We start from the raw sequence: 22,054 nt of genomic DNA, 5'->3' as shown, positions 1-22,054 counted from the left end.
ACAGCAGACCAACAAAAACATGATCTGTCATATTTCTGAGAGAAATGTATGTTGAGTCTTCATTCTCTGGGACTTTAAGGAGACCAGTAAAAAATAAGTGCCAGTATTTTTCCTGCTTATGCATATTTTAAAATGTAAAATCTGGGAGAGAGACAGCAACAGAAGGAATTTTGATTCCAGTACCCAGTGCCTGAAATGGTTTCTTCTTTCTGTATCCCTGCAGATCGAAACTAAATACAATAAATGCTGGTGTCCTTTTAAAAAAGTCTGAATGTTTACAGCAAGCATATAATTTTCCATGATTAAGGATGCCAACAAAAATAAAGAGTGATGATAAAAAGAAAAGTTTAATCATATATTTCAAAAAGCACAAATGGAACATCAGAAAACTTCCCCTTTGCCTCATTTAATACATTGTACACATTGCTTTTAGTCCTTCACACACAGAAAATTTCCAGAAAACAGAAATGTAAGCAGATAAAAGAAAAAAACCAATTTATGAATGGCAGCAATATTGGACATACTACATTCACTTTTACAATATTTTGGTGGCAAAGAGACATTTTTCCATTTATTTAAAAAATATACATAGTTTTAAAGTTTTTGCAAGCAGGTCCAGGAGAGCAGGTCAACAAAACCACCTACAAATGACCACAAGAGCACAGAGCAGGAGTGAAAATTAAGACCTCACATACTAAGCACAAAGGAGGAGGATGGCTGCACTATATAAAATACTTTGCTGTTCTTTTCTTGATCCCTTGAGTGCTCTGTATTAACTTGAGGCTTAAGCTGGATTCCAAGCCTGAGCTCTGGGCAGCTGAAGAAGACCCCTGACCTGTGGGTACCACAGGGACACCAGCAGGATGTGCCAGCAGATCCTGGTGACAGGCTGAAGCAGGAGCCCTTTCTCTGCTCAAGCATCATCGTGGTTAGCTCTATATTTGTACAGTTTTTATGGGAAAAAAATGAATGTGTTTGTGAGGCCAGCAAAGGCTGGAGGAGCAAAGGGACAGGAAAAAGCAGAGAGGCAGGGATTGAGATTTAAAAAAAAAAAAATCTTGAAAACAAATAATGTTAGCTAAAATATATATATGTACATTAAAAAAAAAGGCAAAATGAGCTGGTTTCTTTAACCAAATCCAACAGTAATGCTGCCTTTGTCAACAACAGGGACAACATCTGCTTCCTGCAGCAAATGCTGAGCAAGTACACAATGTTAAGCCCTTGCCTACAACCACCGAGACAGACACAGTTATTGAAACACTTTAGAATGTATTTTTCCAAATAGGGGCTCAATCCAGTGCCAAGTCACTGCAAAGGCTTTCTTTGATATTGGACAATGATGGCTCAAACCTTAGGAGATGCCAATATTGAAAATTTGGGTGTGAGCACTTAGCCCATCTTTGGGCCTTCTAAAACCAAGTCTCTAACTTTTCCTGAGTAACTTTGCATCCAAACTTGGTATGTCTATCATCAAATTTGCCTCACTGGATTAAACTGGTTTATACAGTGAAAACTTATATTAATTGAGACAAACAAGCGGGAATTAGTAGAAAATAGACGGGAAAAGTTTTCTTTTTGTAAAAATTGCAAGAAAACTACATAACCTTTATACAACCTAATAAACCAACACAACCCAGTCTATCTCTGGCCTCTTCCTGCCCTATCCAGCTTTACAAAAAAACATCTTTTGGAGAACATACAGACTTCCAGACACTTAAATAAAAATGACATGGCAGTCAGAAAGTCCCCTGCAAACTCCAGCATTGTCTGAGCTGCATTCTTGTCCACCTACACCCTATCCCAAACATCCTGCCATTAATTAGCTAAATGTTCCAGCTAGTAAACAAGAATAACGATTGAGGGGGCTGGAAAAAGAGACAGAGACAGCCAGCAGATAGTCACAACAAACCAGCCCACTCACTGGTACATGGAGACATTGGAGCTTGTATTTTTTTTCCTTCCATGGAGGGGAAAAGAAAATCACCTTAATATAATACTGTCTTTCCTGTTGCTGCAGCCACATCCACATCAGCAGGCGAGAAAAGTCATCCCATTCCTGCGGTAGGCACTCTGTCAGGGAAAGAGAAAATCTGCAGTGAATTATCACATCAGCTTAAACAAGGGAAGGAGGCAGAGAGAAAGGCAAGGCTTTCTTCCTGTTTTGTAGGCTGTTCTGGCTGCATCTAATAGTGTGCTTAATCTGAACATTTCTGGTGGGGAGCTGTAAGCAACCACTTTGTCTATTAAAAAATCAGCATGGTTAACAAGTGGTTAGTGACTATTTCAGGAGAGCAAGAGATAGGCAAAAATGCAACATCCTCCTTTGTTAATTGCCTGCAAAATAGATGAGTCCAAAAATACACCATTATGCTGAATCTATTTGTCCTTTATAAGCATGTATTCTCTATTCACTGTGTTCAAGAAACATTTCTAAACTGCCTGAATACTATATAAATTATTGAATAATTACAGTTTTCCAAATTTAATTTACAGTCTGAGTCTAAAGTTATATAAACAGACACTGGTATAATCCCCAACACTCCAAATTAATTTTAAAGACTCTCTGGTCAGTAGGAAAAAATTAGATATCACATATATTGGGATGTGTTTCCAATGATAAAGAAGCACAAGAGTTAAGTGGCACTTGAGAAAATAATTTTAAAAGATCCTGTGACACTGCCTCCCTAAAATACCTTTCATGCATTTTTAACAGCTCTTTCCAAATCAATATAGGAAACTATACCTTTTAATGCCACTAAAAACCCTATAATGTAAGGAGATATTCTCAGTTTAAAAAGTACTTTTTTTTTTCTATTAACAACATCTTTAAAAAAGCAAAGGAATTTAAATAGTTTGCTTTATTTGGTTCACCTTCAGCAGCCATCCTGTTTTAAAAATGAAAATGTAGTCATCTATTTCATTACAGTTAGTGCTTCGTCAGATTTATTTTGTACCTCTTCAGTCAAAGTACTTAGGAAGTGCCATATACAACCACCATTTTTAGTGGTTCTACCAATTTCCTAATTAATTTCAGCCAGATCAAGTTCTCCTCTCTTAAACTAGAATTAGAGTAACATTAGGAGTAAAGGATAACCTCAAACAACTTTGGATATAAATAGCATTTATACTGAACTGTAAAGAAACCATTTCAAAACCAGCAAGGATGTATTCAGAGAGACATTTTACAGACAGTGAATATGCAAAAGGAAATATGTACAAGATGTTCATTACAGCATCCTTTACATTAACACCACACTTCAGTCTGGAGATCTAGCAGCATATGGCATTGAAGTCAAAGAGCAGAACATCAGCTCTGGGATATACAGCCAAGACATGACAGTATCACCACAAACAAAACACAAAATAAATCCAAAAACTCTATACCCAAACATGAAATGCCCAAGACAGACTAGCCAATAATTTTGAAAGGATGCACTATATTCCCACAACCACAAGCAGAAAGTCCAAGGCAATTTGGACGTTTAGCTTGCCCAAACCATTATGGCTGGCATTTGGAAATCGATGCAAAAGTAATGCTTTTAGCTGCTTGACCCCAATAGTTTCACAGGACTTTATAACCAAGTGAAAACCTTTAACACATAAACAAAACATTCAGGACTACTGTGCAGTTTGCTTGGAGACAAATGATCCTGAGTACAAAGCTGGATCTAAATGAAAGATAAAAGGTTGAATTTTGCAAAAGGAATTTTGGTTGTGAAGCAAAATTGGGCTTGGCTGGGCTCACCTGGGAAATAATGAAGTTTAACATTTTCCAACATGGGCAGTGTCGTACAGTCAGTTACATCCCTGCAAAGGTCATTTCAGAAGCCAGTTCATGGCAGGCAGGATAACACCTTTGGAGAGCTGGGCACACCCACTGGTCTATATTTAGTGATATATTATAACTAGTGTGGCTATAGTTAGGATTGAAAACTATTTCCTACTTCACTCCCCCTTTCACATACTTTAAACTTTCTGAAACATTTGCCCTTGGGCTGAAATTTCCTCTGCTTTAATCTCTGCCTGAAGTTCACTTTCTTTGGAAACGACCAAAAAAATTCCTGAAGCCATTATGAAGTTCAGCAATAATGAAAACAACACATTTTTTCCTTCCCAAGCCAAAGTGATTCTGATATATGTATGTTTCGTTAAGGAATTTAGCCATAAATTGAACCATTTTACCCAGAAACCATTCGTACCTTCAACCTCAGCATAAAGGTAACTGTTTTGAAAATCAGTATTTCAGAGGAGGGAGTTTGATTCATCCCATTCCATAACAAGATAACACTTCGTTCTCATTTTGATACATTACTAGATAATAAAGGTTAACCTCCAAAACACTTTTATGCAGAGCAAAACTATTTTACAGACATCCCATCTTTCTGAGTTATACCAGATATCTTTAAGATCTATACAGCTGAATTTGTGATACTGAAAGACAGATCTTTACATGCCAAGAATCATGAAGAGAAACAGCAAGATGTTTTTCATAAAACTCACATGTGCATGTGCCCTTGCAAGAGTTTAGATGTATGTGGCAGATATTTAATGTGGTTGAAGATAATTTAGAGGGTTTGGATGACACTTCTGGGTGCTTTATGCCACTTTGGCAGCACCCACATTTAATTTTTAAAAAAATATGATTATTTGGCTCAGAATTACAGATAGAGGATGATGCAGGCTCTTGATGTGGGATTAAAATAGCTGTATCCATTTTGCTGGATAAGTCTTGCTGTAAAGAGACGACATAAGCCCATGGTTCCTCCTGGAGCCCTTTTTGGAAAAGTGTCTACTGCATCCAAATTTTCTGTGTGTTCTCTCTTAAAATTTACTACCAGGCTGTGCTTTGACTTGTCCTGCTGTGGTTTAAGTTCTGTAAGCCTCTTTCTGTACCCAATATGTGCAGAACTGGTCAAGAGACCAACTTTCAGACATGGGGAATCACCTAACCTGGCACAAATTAGACAGTTTGCCCTCATAGAATGGCTTCCCTGCTCTGAAAAGTTGATCTGACCTTATTTGGCTAATCTAACTCTCACAGAAACTCTTCCTGCTCCTTGATATCACATGACAAGATTTTTCTTCCTTTTCTCTGACCTCCTTGAAGGTAGAAGGACACATTGCTGCCAACCAGAGCCAGAGGCTGCACAAGCTGTGTCCATGTGAAAGCAGAAACATGACCATTATCTTGTCCAGGACACTCTTACCACCTGCTCCCATTTAGGGCAGAGTTGTGATGATTTTGCTTCTTGGTCCTCGCTTCCAAGTCCTACCCTGACCTAGTGGGTTCATCCCTGCCCATGGCAGTGGGGTTAGAACCAGATCTTTAACACCTCTTCTAACCCCAACCATTCTACAATTCTACCCCATGAAGGCATCTTGTGAAGAACCTGCTCAGGCATCCTCTATATAGGAATGCTCCCTTAGAAATGTTGTTCCTTCAAGTTGTTAAAGCACTTTGGAGTATAACACCGGATCCTCTCTGGCAACACTATCATTATTTAATCAATGAAGGCAGGCTTTTTCCTTCAGCAATCTGAAAGGAGGCACATTGAAGCAGAAAAGATGGGCAGCGTTCACTGCTGTCCGTTGCCTAGAAGCAACATCTTGCTTTGCCCTGAGTTTGGTGAAAGAAGGAAGAACTAACAGCTTAAAAAGCCAGCATGGAAAAAGGGAACTTGGCCAAGCAAATCCTGAAATTTCATGAAAAATCATCCATTTTCTACTCTCTTTCTTTTTGGTTCCATTTCTCTCCTGTAGTGGTAGCCCTACAATGTCATTATGAAGGACCAAAAAGAACCACTCCAAGGAAAGGGTAGCAAAATTCCTGTCCTCACAGTAGGTCCCGCGAAATGGGACAGCTTACTGAAGAGTTCATAGGACACTTAAGGGACAGATAATTGTGTTTATTAGCAATTTAGGACTAGGAAGATTGCTTTAAACTGAAACAGAGTAAGTTTAGATTGGATATTAGGAACACATTGTTTCCTATGAGGATGGTGAGGCCCTGGCACAGGTTGCCCACCATCCAACCACTACAGAAGTAGTGGTTACTCCATCCCTGGAAGTGTCCAAGGCCAGGTTGGATGTAGCTTGGAGCAATCTGTGATAGTGGAAGGTGTCCCTGCCCATGGTAGGGGATGGAAACTGGATGATCTTTAAGGTCCCTTCCAACACACACCAGCCTGTGATTCTGTGATTCACAGAAAGAAGTCCCAGCCAAACATGAAGATGTGTGAGTACTCCTCTATGAGAGAATAGAGCAGATTAGAATACCAAGACTTCTGAATAGGCACCTCAGCTAGAAATGGTTTCCAGTTAACAATTTACACTAGTGCATGATTTCACAGCTGTAGCATGATGAGAAAGAATAATTTTGGCAGGAGAAAGAAACAGCTGCGATTTTTGAGTGGGCTGAGGCTTAATTTTTATTTGGGATAAAAGTTGTAAAGTCTAGGGTAAAACATCTCCAGTGGGCACCCGAGACACCAAAGTTTATTGGGCCAAACCCGACATTGGTTTAAGTCTGCAGTTCTCCTTGCATTAAAGTTAAGCACAATGTCACACTGCAGGCCTGTTGTATCACTTAGAGATGTTAAATCCTGAATTATAAGCCCTGTGTAAGAGAGTTACAGAACAGCATTTATAAAACATGAAGTCTCCCTTTCTTGGTGTCCTCTTGTATGTGTGTGGGCAAGTGGTTTAATTACAGTGCATAAAATGGAATGGCAGAAAGAGACATCCAAATCAAAGAGCAAGCCCTGGCTGAACTTCATTAGCAAACATAAATGCAAATAGGCACATCTTGTTTTTGACATGCCACGGTCCTTTCTGCCTTGGGTAATTTTACTCTATTCTCTGAAATTTGCATAAATGTAAATCAAACCATATGACTTGAGCAGGTTTATGATAGGGGAATCATATGCAAAACTTATTTCCATTAAATAATTCACTTCATGCAGCCTGACAATGTTACTGTGAAAACTGGGGAGGGTTGGATCTCAGACAGTGAGAGCCTTTATTTAAGAACAGTGGAGGGAGCCCTGCTCTTTAAATAAAAGACATTCTTGGATCAGACACTGGCTGGCAGGATGGAAAAAAGGATGTAGCATTAACTTTCATTCCATTCCAAATAACCTGGAACCCATAAACTACCAATATTCTCTAATTTTGAATCTGCTCCTTTTCTCCCTGTCTCTTCTTTCCATTTTATTTGGGAAATGCTAACTTTGAAATTTCATTAGCTTGCCATAATATCAAACATGTCACCCCGGACAGATTCATAACCCTTTATACATAAAAACATTTAGATTAAAAACCCTATGATTAAAAGGTTGCTCCTCTAATTTATCCCAGCCTGAACAGACAAACCACATGCAAAGTGTCAGCTTATTTAGAGATTAAAATAATAATTAGTTTAAGAGGCAAAGTATAAGCAACATTGTTTGAAAAAGAAAATCCATGTGTTGTTTAGAATGAATTACTTCTGTTTAAGTTCAAATAAATTTGTGTGGATATAAACTCTCTTTATCAAAAGTGCATCCATGTTACAAAAGAAATATAATGGATAATTCTCTCTCCAATTTACAACAATAGCACTGAGGGCTCTAATTCCACAAACCCATCTTTAATCAGTAGCCAAAGCACAGATGTCTGATATAATTCAAAGGATGAGGGAATACTTTATATAAGTACTGTCTTGTACATGGTCAGTAATGAATTACACACCCCAAATATGTATCTATGGACACCCAGGTTTAGCACGTTACAGACTTACTTGTATGATGCTCTGGCTGATCTGCTCTGCTGTGGCCATGAAACCTCATGCATTTCATTTATGATGAGGCCAGACCAATGTGCTAGGAGCTACAGCATCCATTTATCCATACCATAATAGTCCCCATGGAAGCACAACCACGTTGGTGCTTACACTAGATCCCAGGAAACCATTTGAGAGATGGAGTAACATGGACTGTGCTTATGCCAGCAAAGCAGAGCCAGTTTATGACACTAGTTTACTAGTATTTACAGGTCACAACGTTCAAACAAAATTTTCCACTCCGACCCCATTGTCCCAGTCCCCTTTTGTTGGAATACCATTCTTCTGATTATTCTTCTTACACTAGTAATGTCCTTTGTTACCTCTTTTGCCAGCAAAGCCCTTGTTGCATCTTCCTTTGTCAGAATGGTCGGAGTGACCAGACATGATGTCTTCACTTCTGTCCTTGCCTTGAGTCTATCTTGTATCTATCTGAGTCTACCTCGGCTTTCACTGTACCAGGTGTAAGAAACACCACCAGCAGCATTCCTCAGGTCTGTTCCCTGAGTCCTCAGCCTGGTGACACAGCAGCAGTGTCCATGCCAAGAGTCCCCACCCTCAGGAATGGGCCAGAGATCACAAGAACACTTCATGTAGGCGCCCACAAACACCACACATTGATAAAAGCACTACTCCAATAAACCACCCATCAACAAAATGCTTCACAGCAAAGCCAGCTCTGGGCTTTGGTTGACCTTTTATCTGCCAGTGGCATAAACTTTTTAAATAATTTTGTAACACTGGGCAGCAGTGTACAGGAAAGGGACATATCCAGGATATATCATCCAAGTCTGTCAAAGAACATAGTCTACATCTCAACTATCCAACTTTTTTATTGTTATTTTCTGCTTCTGGGATAAATGACATCCCCAAGGCTGATGGAAATGTAGGATCACTGGAAAAAAGGACCAAATTAATTTCTCAGACACTCTGTGCAGTACCACCAGTGGTTGGAAAACAAAATGTAGGGCTTGTACTGCTGTCCTCTCGTGTATTTGGCCAAAACTGCAATGCTGCAGTTAACCAGAAAATGCTGCTCTCAGTGCTGGGCTGGTATTGTAAAAAAGAAAAACAAGGCAAAAGGATCATGGCTTCTGTTGCAGCAAGAACTGGGGTGGGGAGTGGGGTACCAATGTCTGCCAAGAGAAAAAAGAACAAAATTGGTGGGGAGAGAGGGATCATTTTAAGTCTCTCAGAGGGTACTGTAAACAGTGGAGAAAGAAGGACAAACCGGAACTATAAAACAATACTTGGCAGTCAGCTTTGCAAAACAAACATATTTTCTCAAAGTCTTTCCCATCACTGCCACCAGCTTTAATGGGCTTTATTTGTCTGAGAGCAAGAAACCCTTTTTAATTGTCAGAGGAAAGGCGACACTGCTTTGTGCATTGATAGAAATTCCTGTTCTGAGCCCTACTTCAAACACATGCCGCTCACAGTCAGGAAAGGAATCCCTTCCCCCAGGCTACACAACCTGTAGCAGGGCTCCATCACCCCTCTTCCCTGGACAGCATCAGCTGCTTCTCCTGTGGCGAAAGTTGAAATCCAGCAAGTTCCTCTTGCTGTGGTTCTAATGGCCCATAACTGTCACACTACTGGCAAAGCACACAGCAGGTCTCCACGAGGCACCAGACCTCGGTGGATATGACCTGTTGGAATGCAGCATAATTAGGAGAGCTCAGTCCCCTCACCTACTGGAAATACAGTGGTTCCTGAGTGTCCCTGATCTCCTCATGAGCAGTGCGATTAGTTCATTTGTGTCTTTACTGCTTCACATCAAACTGGTCAAAACACCTGGAGCTGCTCAAGGGTCAAACTCGCCTCTCCTGATGTGCCTCAACTCACTGCTTTAGCTGCATGGCAACAGTAATGTACACAGGGACCTTTATTATGTCTGAGAATTAAATTAAAACTGGAAGTCTTGAGACTTTAGGTATGACTGGACACTGAAACCTCTGGTTTATGACCCAGGGCACTGCACAGTCACAGCACTGCCATGTGAAAATATACCACTAACAATAAAAAATCGTTCAGCCTGAAAGCAATTCAGCACCAAACAACCTGGATGGCTCCCCATCTCCAGGAATGCCTTTATTTGACCTTTTAAGATTTTCTTCTAGTGCTGTAAAAGCTCAGGGTTTTTTTCTGTAGGAAGTGACAGAAGAGGTTAAATTCCCCCTCTGTGTCACCACTGCTCATGACCTCAGCATAGGAGCTAAAGAGCAAATTTATTAGGAAACAATATGGTGTGGTACAGTCTCTGAGTACAAGGGCAGGAGCCAGGGCTGGGCTCTGCTCCCAGCTCTGACACTTACTTGCTGTGTGGCCTCAGACAAACCACTTAGTGCCTCTGAGCTTCCATTTCCCCTGCCTTTGAAACAGAAATACTATCACTCACTAAAAACCTTTTTTTGAGGATTGCTTGATTACAGGGCTAATACACAATACTTTGAATACATTGTGTACTATGCCATAATTATTATTTTCATTGCATTTTATCTTCCATTGTAATGGCTAAAATACTAGATGTATAGAAACATTGCTGAATTTGGCAGCTATTGCATAGGAGGAGTGGGCATTACTTTGAAATTTAATTATTTGGGCAAACCAACAGAGTTCACCTACATCTTCCCCCTAAAACTGTTGAAGTCGTAACGAAAAGCAGCATCTAATGACATTTTGCAACAAACCTCTCCCCCACCTCCTGAAGGCATCTTGCAAATGCTCTCTGCAGAGGGCACAGCACCCCTGCTCTCTCTGATTCAGCAGAGCATTTCACTGGGGAAACGAGAGCCCAACCAACAGCTCAGGTCTGTGAAGAGAGGAATTTTCTCAGGCTCTGAGGCCCTTTGCTGGTGGCAGCACCGGGGTGTGGCCACTTCTTGCCCTGCTCAGCCCTGACTGATGTGCTCTGTCTGCAGAGGGGCGCTGGCGCACCGGAGCAGTGGGAGGTAAGAGGAACTAAGGTAATGCATCAGTGGTTGTCAGTGAAGGAGATGGGAAGACGGGGTGGGGGGGGGGGGGGGAAGAAGAGAAAAAAAAAGAGGCAAAAGAAATATACCATTTCAATCAAAGTCTGAAATTTGTAGAAGTGGTTTTGGTCTCAATATAGAAAAAATATTTATCCAAGAAACTCCTACTCGGGTGCGAACATCCTACTTCTAGTGGGATTTTGCTTGGCAAAGTGCTGTGAAAGAGTGGAAGCTAATACAGAACATGTCTATAAACAAATATATTTATTTAGTACAGATTGACACATTCACTAGAGTATTTCAGTGATTACACATGTAAAACTATTTCCTATAGTGGTTTCCTTTTGTGATTCTGCTAATTTATTCAATCCACCCCATTTTCATGCATTGAATGTTATGAGCCATTTCAGCCACCCAGACTGAAACGTGTTTGGAGACTACATGCCTGTTTTTTCATTTCATCATCTACACATAATTATTTGGTGATATTAGGAATTTGAGCTCAAATGGAAGCCAACCAACATTTTAATAGCTAAAAAATCACACTAAATGAAGTCTGCCCTGAGGTTAATGAATAAGAGCCAAATCTTGAGGCTCTTGCTCAGTTTTTACTCACTCCTTATTCAGGCAAAAGTTGAATCAATTGTAGTTAGACTGATTAAAACCAGAAGAATATATATATTTGGACCTTTCTCTCAGGTAAAACTGAATAAATTACCTAGGATTAGGCTGCAGAATGGCATCCAATCGATCTTTCCCATTTATTTCTGCAACACACTGGAGAAAAAATCCGAGTGCTGAGGCAGTTTAACCAGTTAAACCAATATTTTAGCAGCAGAATAAATTATTACACTACCAGCTTTTATGACATTTATATTAGAAATAGCCCTGAATCAAAATAGGTTTCCTGGTCCCTCCTGAACTTATGAAAATCAGGATCAAATCCAAAGTTAAAAAATGGTTCATTAAGTATGAAAGCCAAATGCCCCTATCCTTCAAAACAAACTCCATCCTTAATTAGAACATTATTCCAGGCATGTATTGATACAGGTATTTGATTTTTGATGATGGCAAGCATTTATAATTTAGGAAATTAACGCTTATTCCTTAATTACATGCAGGATGTCCTACTCCTTATGCAAAGAATGCAATATGCCTGTAAAAAATACAAAGCAGAGCAGTTAATTGCTTTGGACAGTTAACACTTCATTAGTAATTGGTGATAATCACAGAAGGATGCTTCTCCCTTAAGTAAAAACCCATTTAATATTGGGCCAGTCTCAGCAAAGTAATGACACATTTATCCCATTCAAGCATGAGGATTTGGAAAAGAAAGGAGTATGAATGACTGATTTCTTCAATATATGCAAAGCAAATAGAAGAGGAAAAATGGGTAACAAGAATGAAGTGGTCAATATGTAGATGTGGCACTTGGGGACTGGTTTTAGTGCTGCGCTTGGCAGTGCTGGGTTAATGGATTCAATTGGATCCTATGATCTTAGAGAGCTTTTCCAACCAAAAGGATTCTATGATTTGTGAGAAACACCAGATACCAACTGGGTCTGGGTGATAGTGGCCCTGCTCACTATCTCCTGCAATTCGGTATCAGCGCTGAAATATGCTGAGCACATGAGGAGCTGGACTTGGGGATGGTTTTGTTTGTAGAGGAGTGAGTTGGGGCACGTGAAGAGGGCAGTCCCCTCCTGGCCACCACTCACGCTGCATGGCCTGGTCCTGCTCTCCCCAGCATTTCCTACCTGCAGGACAGACAAACTCCTTCCTGTGGTCAGCAGGGTCTGATGAGCACAAACCATGACAGTGGCACATTGGGAGTATGGGAACACTGCCCAAAGCCTCACAGGCTCCTGTGCTGGGCAACCTGCACTGAGGAGAGCCCTAACTGCACCTTCAGAGAGTTGTGGGCAAGTTATGAGCTGCAAGAATGAGCCAAGGAACTTGGGATCCCAAGGAAGGGAAGGCTTTTCACCACATTATACTTTTAAAATGACATTATATCCACGATCATATGTTGTAAAAGTTGGTTCACAAGTGGACATAGACTTCAAGTCTCTTTAATGTACAGCTCAAGTTGTCTTTAATCTTTCTAAATGTCTTTCTGTCCATCTGTTTCATACCTGCTTGACATCTTGGGCAAATGGGTCATCCCAGGGACACTGGACGGTTGCTGAGAATAATAGGATTCCAAAATGTCCTTCCTAGAAATGACTAGTAGTTTCAGTTTTCTGACTAGTCATTTCTTTAGTTTTCTGACTGATTGGTTGTGGGTGGGGGCTGGGTAAATAATGTTTACTTTGTGAAACAAATGAAATAACTCGGCTGACTCAGAACCTTCATGCTATACACCCCCTGCACAGACCTAATTTCACATGTCACTTACTATGGCACATGTTACTTAAATGAAACTTATTTTGAAATGCAAGGACAGACCAATGCCATCAACAATATCTCAGTGGTCTGACCCATCACATCAAACTCTCTTTTCTTCTTTACCACATCTCATCTTTTTCCCTTGTATGCAGTTTAAGAGACACACATTTATATGCACATGTATAAAAGTGATACTTGTCTGAAAACAAACTGGCCAGGCCACGAGATTCTTCTGGCTGATTGCCATTGTTCAGCACTAAATATGGGTTTAGGAATAGGGAGATGGATTACTCGCTTGTAACCCCACCATGGGCATTTCATGATATCACAGCCCATATTTTTTTAATAACACTGAGGAATATTTAAATCCTGCAAGGAAGTTTTTTCATACGTACTTTGATGTTAGAACATTTTGATTTGTTTGCATGCTGATACCAGAACGTCTCGATTACTGCATGTTCATTTATCAGAGTGCACGGTCAATCCCATTTGGATGTGCAGTTATTGCATCAAATAGATAACCTGGGCTACAGCAACATCCCCACTTCCAGTGGCTGGAAATGAAAGAACACTAAATAATTACTGTAAATGAAGAGTTAGTTAGGTCTCACTAAATGTTATTGTTAACTAAAACAATAAAGGAGTTTATATTTTTAAAAAGCAGAAAGGTGGTAGGGAAGTAACTGAGCCCCAAACCTAGAACACATTGCAGTTCCTGGATTTAAAGCTAATGGGACCCAGTGGATTCAGGCTTTGGCAAAGAGAGAACTGTTGTCTCCATCACATTATTTATTGTAATGGTGTAACTCCCTTTTCCTTTGTTTCTCCTTTTCCCCCCAGCAGAATGGCAGTTGGTAAGATGGGAATGTGAAATCCAGGTTTTCGTCTCTCCAGTAGCTCTGAATTTCCTGGCTTTTGTGGACTGAAATCAGACCCTGAAGTCACTTATGTGCATTTTGTTTTGGGTAATTGACATTAATTTTTAGGTTGCATCACTAACATCAATCAGCGCTGCTCTCAGAGGACTAGAGTTAAGGGGCCAAAATAAAAGGGCATGATATTGTTTCTTTTGTTTTATTTTTGGAGCACTTTGACTACTCTATACTTTTCCAGTGGATGTTGCATTTTTTTTGGGTGAGACAGTTTAAAATACTACTCGCTGTCTCATTTAAAAGAACACTTTGGCTTTACAGTGAATGCCTTGCTCCAGAGGCTGGGACAGTCAAGGCTGGTAAAAATTCAACTTGATACCTTTTGTCTATGTAACACTTTGAACTAAGAAATGACAACACCTTTCTTTAGAGAGAGCCCTGCTGCCCATTACAGATGTTTCCCATATGGCAAGGGGAAGGTTGGCCCCTTCCCCCTCCACTCATCAGTGTTCTCACATCGTAGCAGGAATCTACAAAGACAACACGGCTGTAAATGACACCACACAGAAGCCTCCAGCAGCATGTTCTGCCAAGGAAGGAGCTGATTTTCATTGTCAGGGCATGGATACACTCCACTGCAGCCCATTGATGGGGAGCATTTTGACTCCTCAGCTTCCTGTTTCAGCAGTGCATGGCACAAAAGCCCTGGAGTAAGTGGACAAGAGAAGCTGGACTAGGTTTCAGAGGCTAAAATGATGAAATGGAGATGATTAAATCAGTAGAGATTACTGCGGATTATCATCCTCTATCAACTGGTGGGCTCAACACCTTCTCCTTCAAATCCTAATGGGTGGGAAGAAAAATTCTTTCTAACGTTAGATCATGATTTTTAGGGAAGAAGAATCTGAGGCACTTCAGTGGGGCTAAGACCTATTTTTTGGACACTGGGACATAGTCACACACACAGGTTCATAGGCAGGTCTTGGAAACAGACAGCCATTGGGTAGAGAATTGGCCTGTTGCCCCATATTTTGCCAAGAAGTCCATCACCCTAGCTGTACTGAAGATGTTCATAAATCCCGATACTTTTTTGGATACTGGAGCTATTCTAACACTCAAGTCTTGAATGCAGGTGTGACTTCCTAAGAGTTTAACGCGTAATTGAGACATTTTGTATTCTTATCCACTCATTTCCCAAACCATAAAGTTATCTTATTTCAAAAGTAAACTTCAAAGTAAATAAGAACCTGAACATACATGGAGTTTGTGATGAAAAAAAAAATAAATCCTTTTTGCCTATTTCCCTATGCCTTTGGTTTTAGAGAAGAAATGGAACCATCTGGGCAAGTCTATATTTAATTTATAATGAGCCATTGTTTTTTCATACCAACCAATCTCAGTAATACACATACATACCAGTTGGTATATTTTGGCACTGGTTATAATACATTATTGCACAATAGTAACATAATATCTAGTAGCATTTCTAATAAATAGTAGCATTTCTACAAAATAAACTCTAATGCTGAGATATTTAAAACCAGCTACTGATCTTAGCTGGCCATTTCACCAGTAGCTATGTGACTAAAACCTTACAAAGACTAAAAAAATAAACTTTAAATAATATCTAGTTAAATGTTTCTTCATTGCTTTTTCACTATTACTTCCTTCTCAGCTTTCTAAAAGGTGCACCACTATTAAATAATTTCTTAGAAACTACAAGATATTTCCTAATAAATGGAATAATTTTCATTTTTTTCTCTCATCATATTTTCCTGCTCACCTTTTCGTGTTCCTCACAATAGCATTTTTCCTAGTTCTTTATTACCAACTCTGCTTAACATTAATTAAATCTATCCTTCTATTTATCTGTCTTTGCCCTCCAGTTCAGCTTATCCACCCTTTGGTTTCCATCCCATTCTACCATCTTTCCATAACTCATTATTTCCACTCTCTTTTGACCAGCCTATCTCTGTCTCTACTGGTTTTTTTTTAACCTGATTTCTGCAGATCTTTGTCTCTTACCAACATCATCTCCTCTGTACAGAAGTGAAGGGCTTCTGTCTTAAAATAATTCCATCCAAAATTTACTTCATTCTCTCCCAACCACATTAGGGGTCTAAAATATATCTGCAGATGTTGCAGAAACTGTAGAAAAACAGATCTACTTCTTGTTGTAGGACACATGAAGAATTTTGGCATTACCAAACAAGGCATTGCCCACACAAGAGAGAAAATCAGTGCTTGGGAATAGGAGCAGGAGAATCCTAAATACTAATGTGGAGCAGCCAGCAGTTTTCACTAAGGGCACAACAGGGCCCTCAAAAGCTTGGGGGAGCTTTCATACTTCCCACAAGCTAAAGTCCAATCTTGGATACCAAATGTAAATGAAGCATATATTTTTCTCTCCTTTTTTTTTTTTCCTGTAATTATTCAGTCTGCTTAACGAGAAAAAATAAGAAAGAAAGAGGAAAAAAAGGCCACTTGCCACCTTGGTGCCAGAGAAAAGCCTGCTGATGTCCAGTCCATTGAAGAAATTGCTCAAAACCACTACACCTTTTTGGGAACATTCTCCTGCTGAAAGGCTGGGTTCTCCATCCCAGAAAGGGTGACTGAGATTTGCTGAGACTGGATGAACTCACAAGCCATCTTTACCACCAAACTTTTATTTATTCTTGATAAATTGGTGTCATTTAGTGTCACTTAATTGCTTCATATTTCCTTCATCTGTCTTTAGCTGGGCATGATTCAACTGGAAAGCATGACTGAGTCTCACAGAGCCCTTAGCAAATGAAGAGATATTGCAGCAGAGCATGTCTTGGGGCGATATTTATTCCTCCAAGGGTGCTGTTGATGGGGTGAATAATTGGTCCTGACCCACTGTGAACCACTGATCTCTGCTGGGGGAGGAAATTCTTTCATCCTCAAGAAAACTACCCATTTTTGCTGTGTTCCATGTGGTACTTCCAACAGGCCTTACAGAGGAAAACAAGGGGACGACATATAACATATGTTGACAAAATATAACAAATAAACAAATTAAAAGATAAAAAGATAAATGAGTAAAACATCTTGCTCCTGATCTGGAAAAAAAGGCAGCTGCAGAGTCAGCTTTGGCTTTTGAAATGACTGGGCTGGGGAGCCAAATGGGGGGACATTTTTGACTTGTGGGCAAATTTTACCAGGCACCAGGCAGAGTCAACCAACCACTTACTCACAGGCCACTTGCCCACTTTGAAAAAGGAACAACTTTCAGTCTTTGACAGATTGGACTTGAACAGGGACCAGAAGTGAAAGCATCTATTGTCCATTATCCTTCCCAGCCCCAAGACTTCCAATTTCTCATTTACCATGTAGCCTGTTCAGAAAAGGTTTGTCAAGCAACAGGCTCTCTAAACAAATTACATTGAAATTCCTTATACTGTGCCACATACTTGACTTGCTGTTCCAGAAAGAGCCACATAATAAGTTTCTAACAAGGACACTGGTTATTAAAGTACTCTCAATTTTCTAGGTCAAAGAGGTGAAAGGCAAAGTCAAAATAATTGAAACAAAATATTCTATAAATCATGGGTATTTACTTACCAAAAAAAAAAAAAAAAAAAAAAAAAAAAAGGTATGAAGAGACCTGCTGCTACACTAACCAAAACTCAGCAAGCTATTTTGAATTACCATGTTCTTCATGAAAGCAAAATTTAAGGCGCCAGAGCTGGCTTTTGGAGATACCCAAACAGTTCAAAACCAAACAGAGCTTAGCAGCAACTGGATCCTTCTTTCTTTTCCCACTTTCTCCTCCAAAATGTGTAAGACAGACATGGGAAAGAAATACACTGGTAATGCATGCCTTTCCTTTTTTCACTCACTGAAATGTGAAAAGTAGATACCTTTTTAAACATATATGTTTGCTGAGGTAACCCAGAAATTTAAACTGAGAAGTGCAAAAGTTCTTAATGCACTTTGTGAAGAAGAAATTTTTTAGAATTGCCATCTGTATCTCCTGCTTTTGAGAAACATTAAAATCTGAACTTTCTGAAAATAACCTTGCATCACCTCAGTATATTTTGAGACATTCTTTTTCACAGTGTTGCATCTTTATATTAGTACACAAATACTAATTTTGCTGCAGTTTTCTTCTTTAGGAGACACACCTTATTTATCAACTTCTTAAATGTATTTGAATCCACATTTACTGTGAAGACTAACACAGTTTTATCCATTTTTTCCAAGGAACATGCTTTTTGAAGAATACAGTTAGAAATATCTCCCATTTCTTAGTTTTCTTAGTTTTATCTCTGATAAAATGATGATTTTTCAGTGGTTGAGTAAAACTCATTGAGAATGCACATACATTTAGGTAATAAAATCATAGAATCACTGAATGGTTTGGGTTGGAAAGGTGATCTTGTTCCAACCCCATGCCATGGGCAGGGACACCTTCCACTAGACCAGGCTGCTTGTTGATTTAACAATAAAAAGAAAAAACGAAGGGGCTGACTGAGGATCTAAAAGCAGGGTAAGGGAGCTGCAATTTGCCTTCTGATCTGGGGCATGGACCAGCCTAATACAAGTGACAGAGTGAAATCAGAAGGAAGTGGGTAAGAAGAGCCGTGGATGCACCCATTCCAAGACTCAGAGCAGTCACTGTTGGTGGGCTTCAGGGACCCCCAGATGTGATCCTGCTCCACCCCACACTTCCTGGCAAAAAAAAAAAAAGAAAAAAAAAAAAAAGAAAAAAGAAAACAGTTGGGGTTGGCTGTGGTACCACTTGCCTTCCTTCTGGGTGAATCCAGAGGAGGAAGGGATCAGGATAAATTATAGGTCCCTGCAAGAGCTCTGTGTGTTTCTGTTGACGCCATCTGGAAGCAGTGATAATGCCACTATTAGTGGGGGCGTTACTACAGAGGATCTGCTGCCTCTATTGAAACCAGCCATGCTGTGTGCTGGCTCATGATGAATGTTTGCTCTAATTTCCTCTCTGACATTTCATTCCTAAAGCTGTCAATATCCCGTTAACCTTCCTGGCACTGAAACTCTAAAACCAAGTCCTTTTTCAGCTCTGATTTTGAATCTCAGTTGTGATAAGCAATACCAAAGGCTAAGTTTACAATACACCTTTGGCCTAATCTGAATCATGCTATAGGTAGGGGGGATTTTTTCTTATACACATCATAAAGCAGGATATAACAATGTGATATCCTAAAATTAATTCCTTGATTTGATGGTGAAATAGCAAATGTTCTTTACTGGTAACTGACAGATCCTGCAGATTTCAAAGGCCAGAAGTGTCCTGTAATCAGGGGAATTGCTCACATTCAGTTCATACAGTTTAAAGTCAGAAGGGAAAATTAGATCATCTAGTCTGACCTCCCACATACCACAGACCACAGAATTTCAGCCAGTTGCCCTTATTCTGGGCCACTAACCAGTTTAACAAAAGCATATTTTCCAGAAATTCATTTGACCTCCACTTGGAGTCATCAAGAACGAGACAATGCAGAACTTCACTTGGTACTTTGTTCTACTGTTAATTGGCTCGTGCCTTATTTCTAAGTTGGAGTTTCTCTGGTATTACTTTTCTACATAAATAGTTGCATGAACAGCAATTACAACTGTCTCAACAATAATGGTGACATTAATGTGAAAAGAGCATGTCCAAGTGGGATGCTAAGAAGCATTTTGGCCACATGCACAGAAATATTTAAGTACCAGCTGATCCAGATGAGCCCATTATTTGATTTACTGAGATGTCTGAACCAAGTACGAAAGGATCCATCTGTGGGGATACTTTAGTTTGGACCAGGGGTGTGTTTTTGAAAAAAATCTCCCATTCATCCTCACTTACTGCACATAATTTTGTACTGTAGAATGATTTCAGAGCACGCTACCTGGTCTTTTTTTGGGTAAAAGCAAATCAAAAGATTCACTCCAAAGAGGCATTCAGTCAATGAGGTCAGACTGGACCTAGTGCTAGACTGAAAGTAAACCCTACTGAAATGCTCATTGTGTGCCTGGAGGGTGAGCACCAACTATGTCTTCTACACATCTGCTCCTACTTGTACTGCTGGTAAAAGCACAGAATCATGGAATCATAGACTGGCTTGGGTTGGAAATGACCTTAAAGTTCCAACCCCTCTGCCATAGGCAAGAATACCTTCCACTAGATCAGATCACTCAGTCACAGCCTGATTCCTAAAATTCCTAAAGCAGTCAGAGTCTAATTCCCCTCAACTTTAAGGAACCTCATGCCAGTAGCAGCAGAGAATAGAAAATCAAGATTTAGAAAATAATTTCAGAAGAACAGTAATTGGTGGAATTGATTTTACTGAACAATAGCTGGGTATTAATCCACAATCTGAAGAATAATGGCAGTGATCAAAAGGTACTACAGTCAACAGAGTTTCTTTTTATTTTTCCAGTGCTATCCTTACTTATAGAAAATAACAAATATTATAGACAAATTCACCTGGCACATCCTGAAAAGATCAAGTCAAAAACTAAGGAGTTCTAGGGGTACCACCAGGAAAAGACAATGGGAGACACTGACATGGAAAGAGGACAACAAATCTGACCTAATAAATCACTGAATTCACAGAAATGGCTATTCAACAATATTTCAGAGATAATTTGGCTGGTTGTTCTAAGTTTTTGTTACCAGTCAATTACCTTCAATATACTCTCCAAGGGAAGAACAAAGTAACATCTTCAGAACTGCATCCATTTACCCAGTCCAGAGACACAGGCCAATTAAGCACTTTATGTTAAGGGAGGCTTAAAATGAGACATGCAATTCCACACAAGACCACTTAAAGAAGTTGTTTTTTGTCGCTGCCAGACCAGCAGTGCTCTTGTCAGCAATAAGTGCTCCTGTGTGGGGCAGAAACTACCAAGAAATTATCTAAGAGCAGCAAGAAGATGGACAGATCAATGGTCTTCAAAATATTTTTTTTTATTTTTGTTGATGAAACATCCTGGAGAGAGTATAAAAGCCAATGCATGAGTGACCATGGCAAACCAAGATTTATTACGGAGCTCTTGAGGGAAGTGATTGGCACTGCAGAAGTAAGTTAGTTCACCACAGTTTTCTCCATTTTTCAAGTCACAATTCCTGTAAGTATTCCTTTGCAAGAACTGAAAGGCAGAAGAGGTATCAGACGGGCCAGTATCACCCCTGTTATATTTCAGTTCCTAATTATCCCATCTTTCCAGAACACAATAATAATATATAACATCTATAAAGGAAATCAATAGAAATTTCAGCTTGCATTTTCAGAAGAGCACAACCTCTCATTAACTTTATTAAAAAAGAAAAATCTTATATTTTCTTCTAATATTTTTAACTTTCCAAATGATTGATCTCTTTCTCATTTCTTTTATTTTTGGGATTTCTCCTTTCTGGGATGAAGAAATAAAGCATTGAAATATTCCAAAAACAATGAAAGTACTTGTTCCAGCTAGAGCCGAGTACCAAGACAAAACACACAAAAGCTTTGCTCTCAGCCTCCCAGCAAGGGTCTGTCAATCCCCAAGTCTGAAATACACTTCAGAAAAGTGCAAATGAAGTTCATACTGATCTAATCAAGGACTTTGAGATATCCAGGACAGGAAATAGGTGCTAACTTAAAATGAGATTTAATGTTTTGGACTGTTTGTGAAGGTAATTAACATCTACAACTACTTTTCAAAATATAAACTTGGCCTTTGAATACTGATACAACTGGAAGAAAAAAGAAATTCCCAACAAAATGGGGAATCTGAAAAGAATAACAAGGTGATTTTGAAATCCTTGTAAGGTTCCGAGAAGTCTCTTTGGTCTTTGACTCTTTGGCTGGTGATGCTGGATATATGCAAACAGTAATCAGTTCCAGGCCTGCAGTAGCAGTGCTCACTCATAATGGAATAAAATTATAGCTTACATAGGAACTCAGAACTGAGAGAAATCTCTGACTATTTGGCAAAGAAAAGTATCAGGAAAGCAGAGGGGTGGAGAATAAAGGTTGCAT

The 22,054-nt window shown here is 39.6% G+C and overlaps 1 protein-coding gene across 3 annotated transcripts in view; it reads right to left on the bottom strand.

The window, feature by feature from the left end:
• Positions 1-351: 351 nt before the first annotated feature.
• SUPT3H (SPT3 homolog, SAGA and STAGA complex component) overlaps positions 352-22,054 on the bottom strand; it is a 256,384-nt gene continuing 234,681 nt past the window's right edge. For 2 of the 3 annotated variants that reach the window (XM_041480946.1, XM_041480945.1), the window contains exon 12: positions 352-2,073. In XM_041480946.1, coding sequence (XP_041336880.1) covers positions 2,032-2,073 — 42 coding nt within the window. In that variant the 3' untranslated portion in view covers positions 352-2,031. The remainder of the gene's footprint in view (positions 2,074-22,054) is intronic. The other variant, XM_041480947.1, reaches the window with a different exon arrangement.

This window comes from Pyrgilauda ruficollis, unplaced genomic scaffold, assembly GCF_017590135.1.
Source record: "Pyrgilauda ruficollis isolate IOZ18807 unplaced genomic scaffold, ASM1759013v1 scaffold54, whole genome shotgun sequence".
Lineage (NCBI taxonomy): Eukaryota > Metazoa > Chordata > Aves > Passeriformes > Passeridae > Pyrgilauda > Pyrgilauda ruficollis.
The sequence above is the reverse complement of the archived record's forward strand: the minus strand, read 5'-3'. Positions and strand labels throughout refer to the sequence as shown.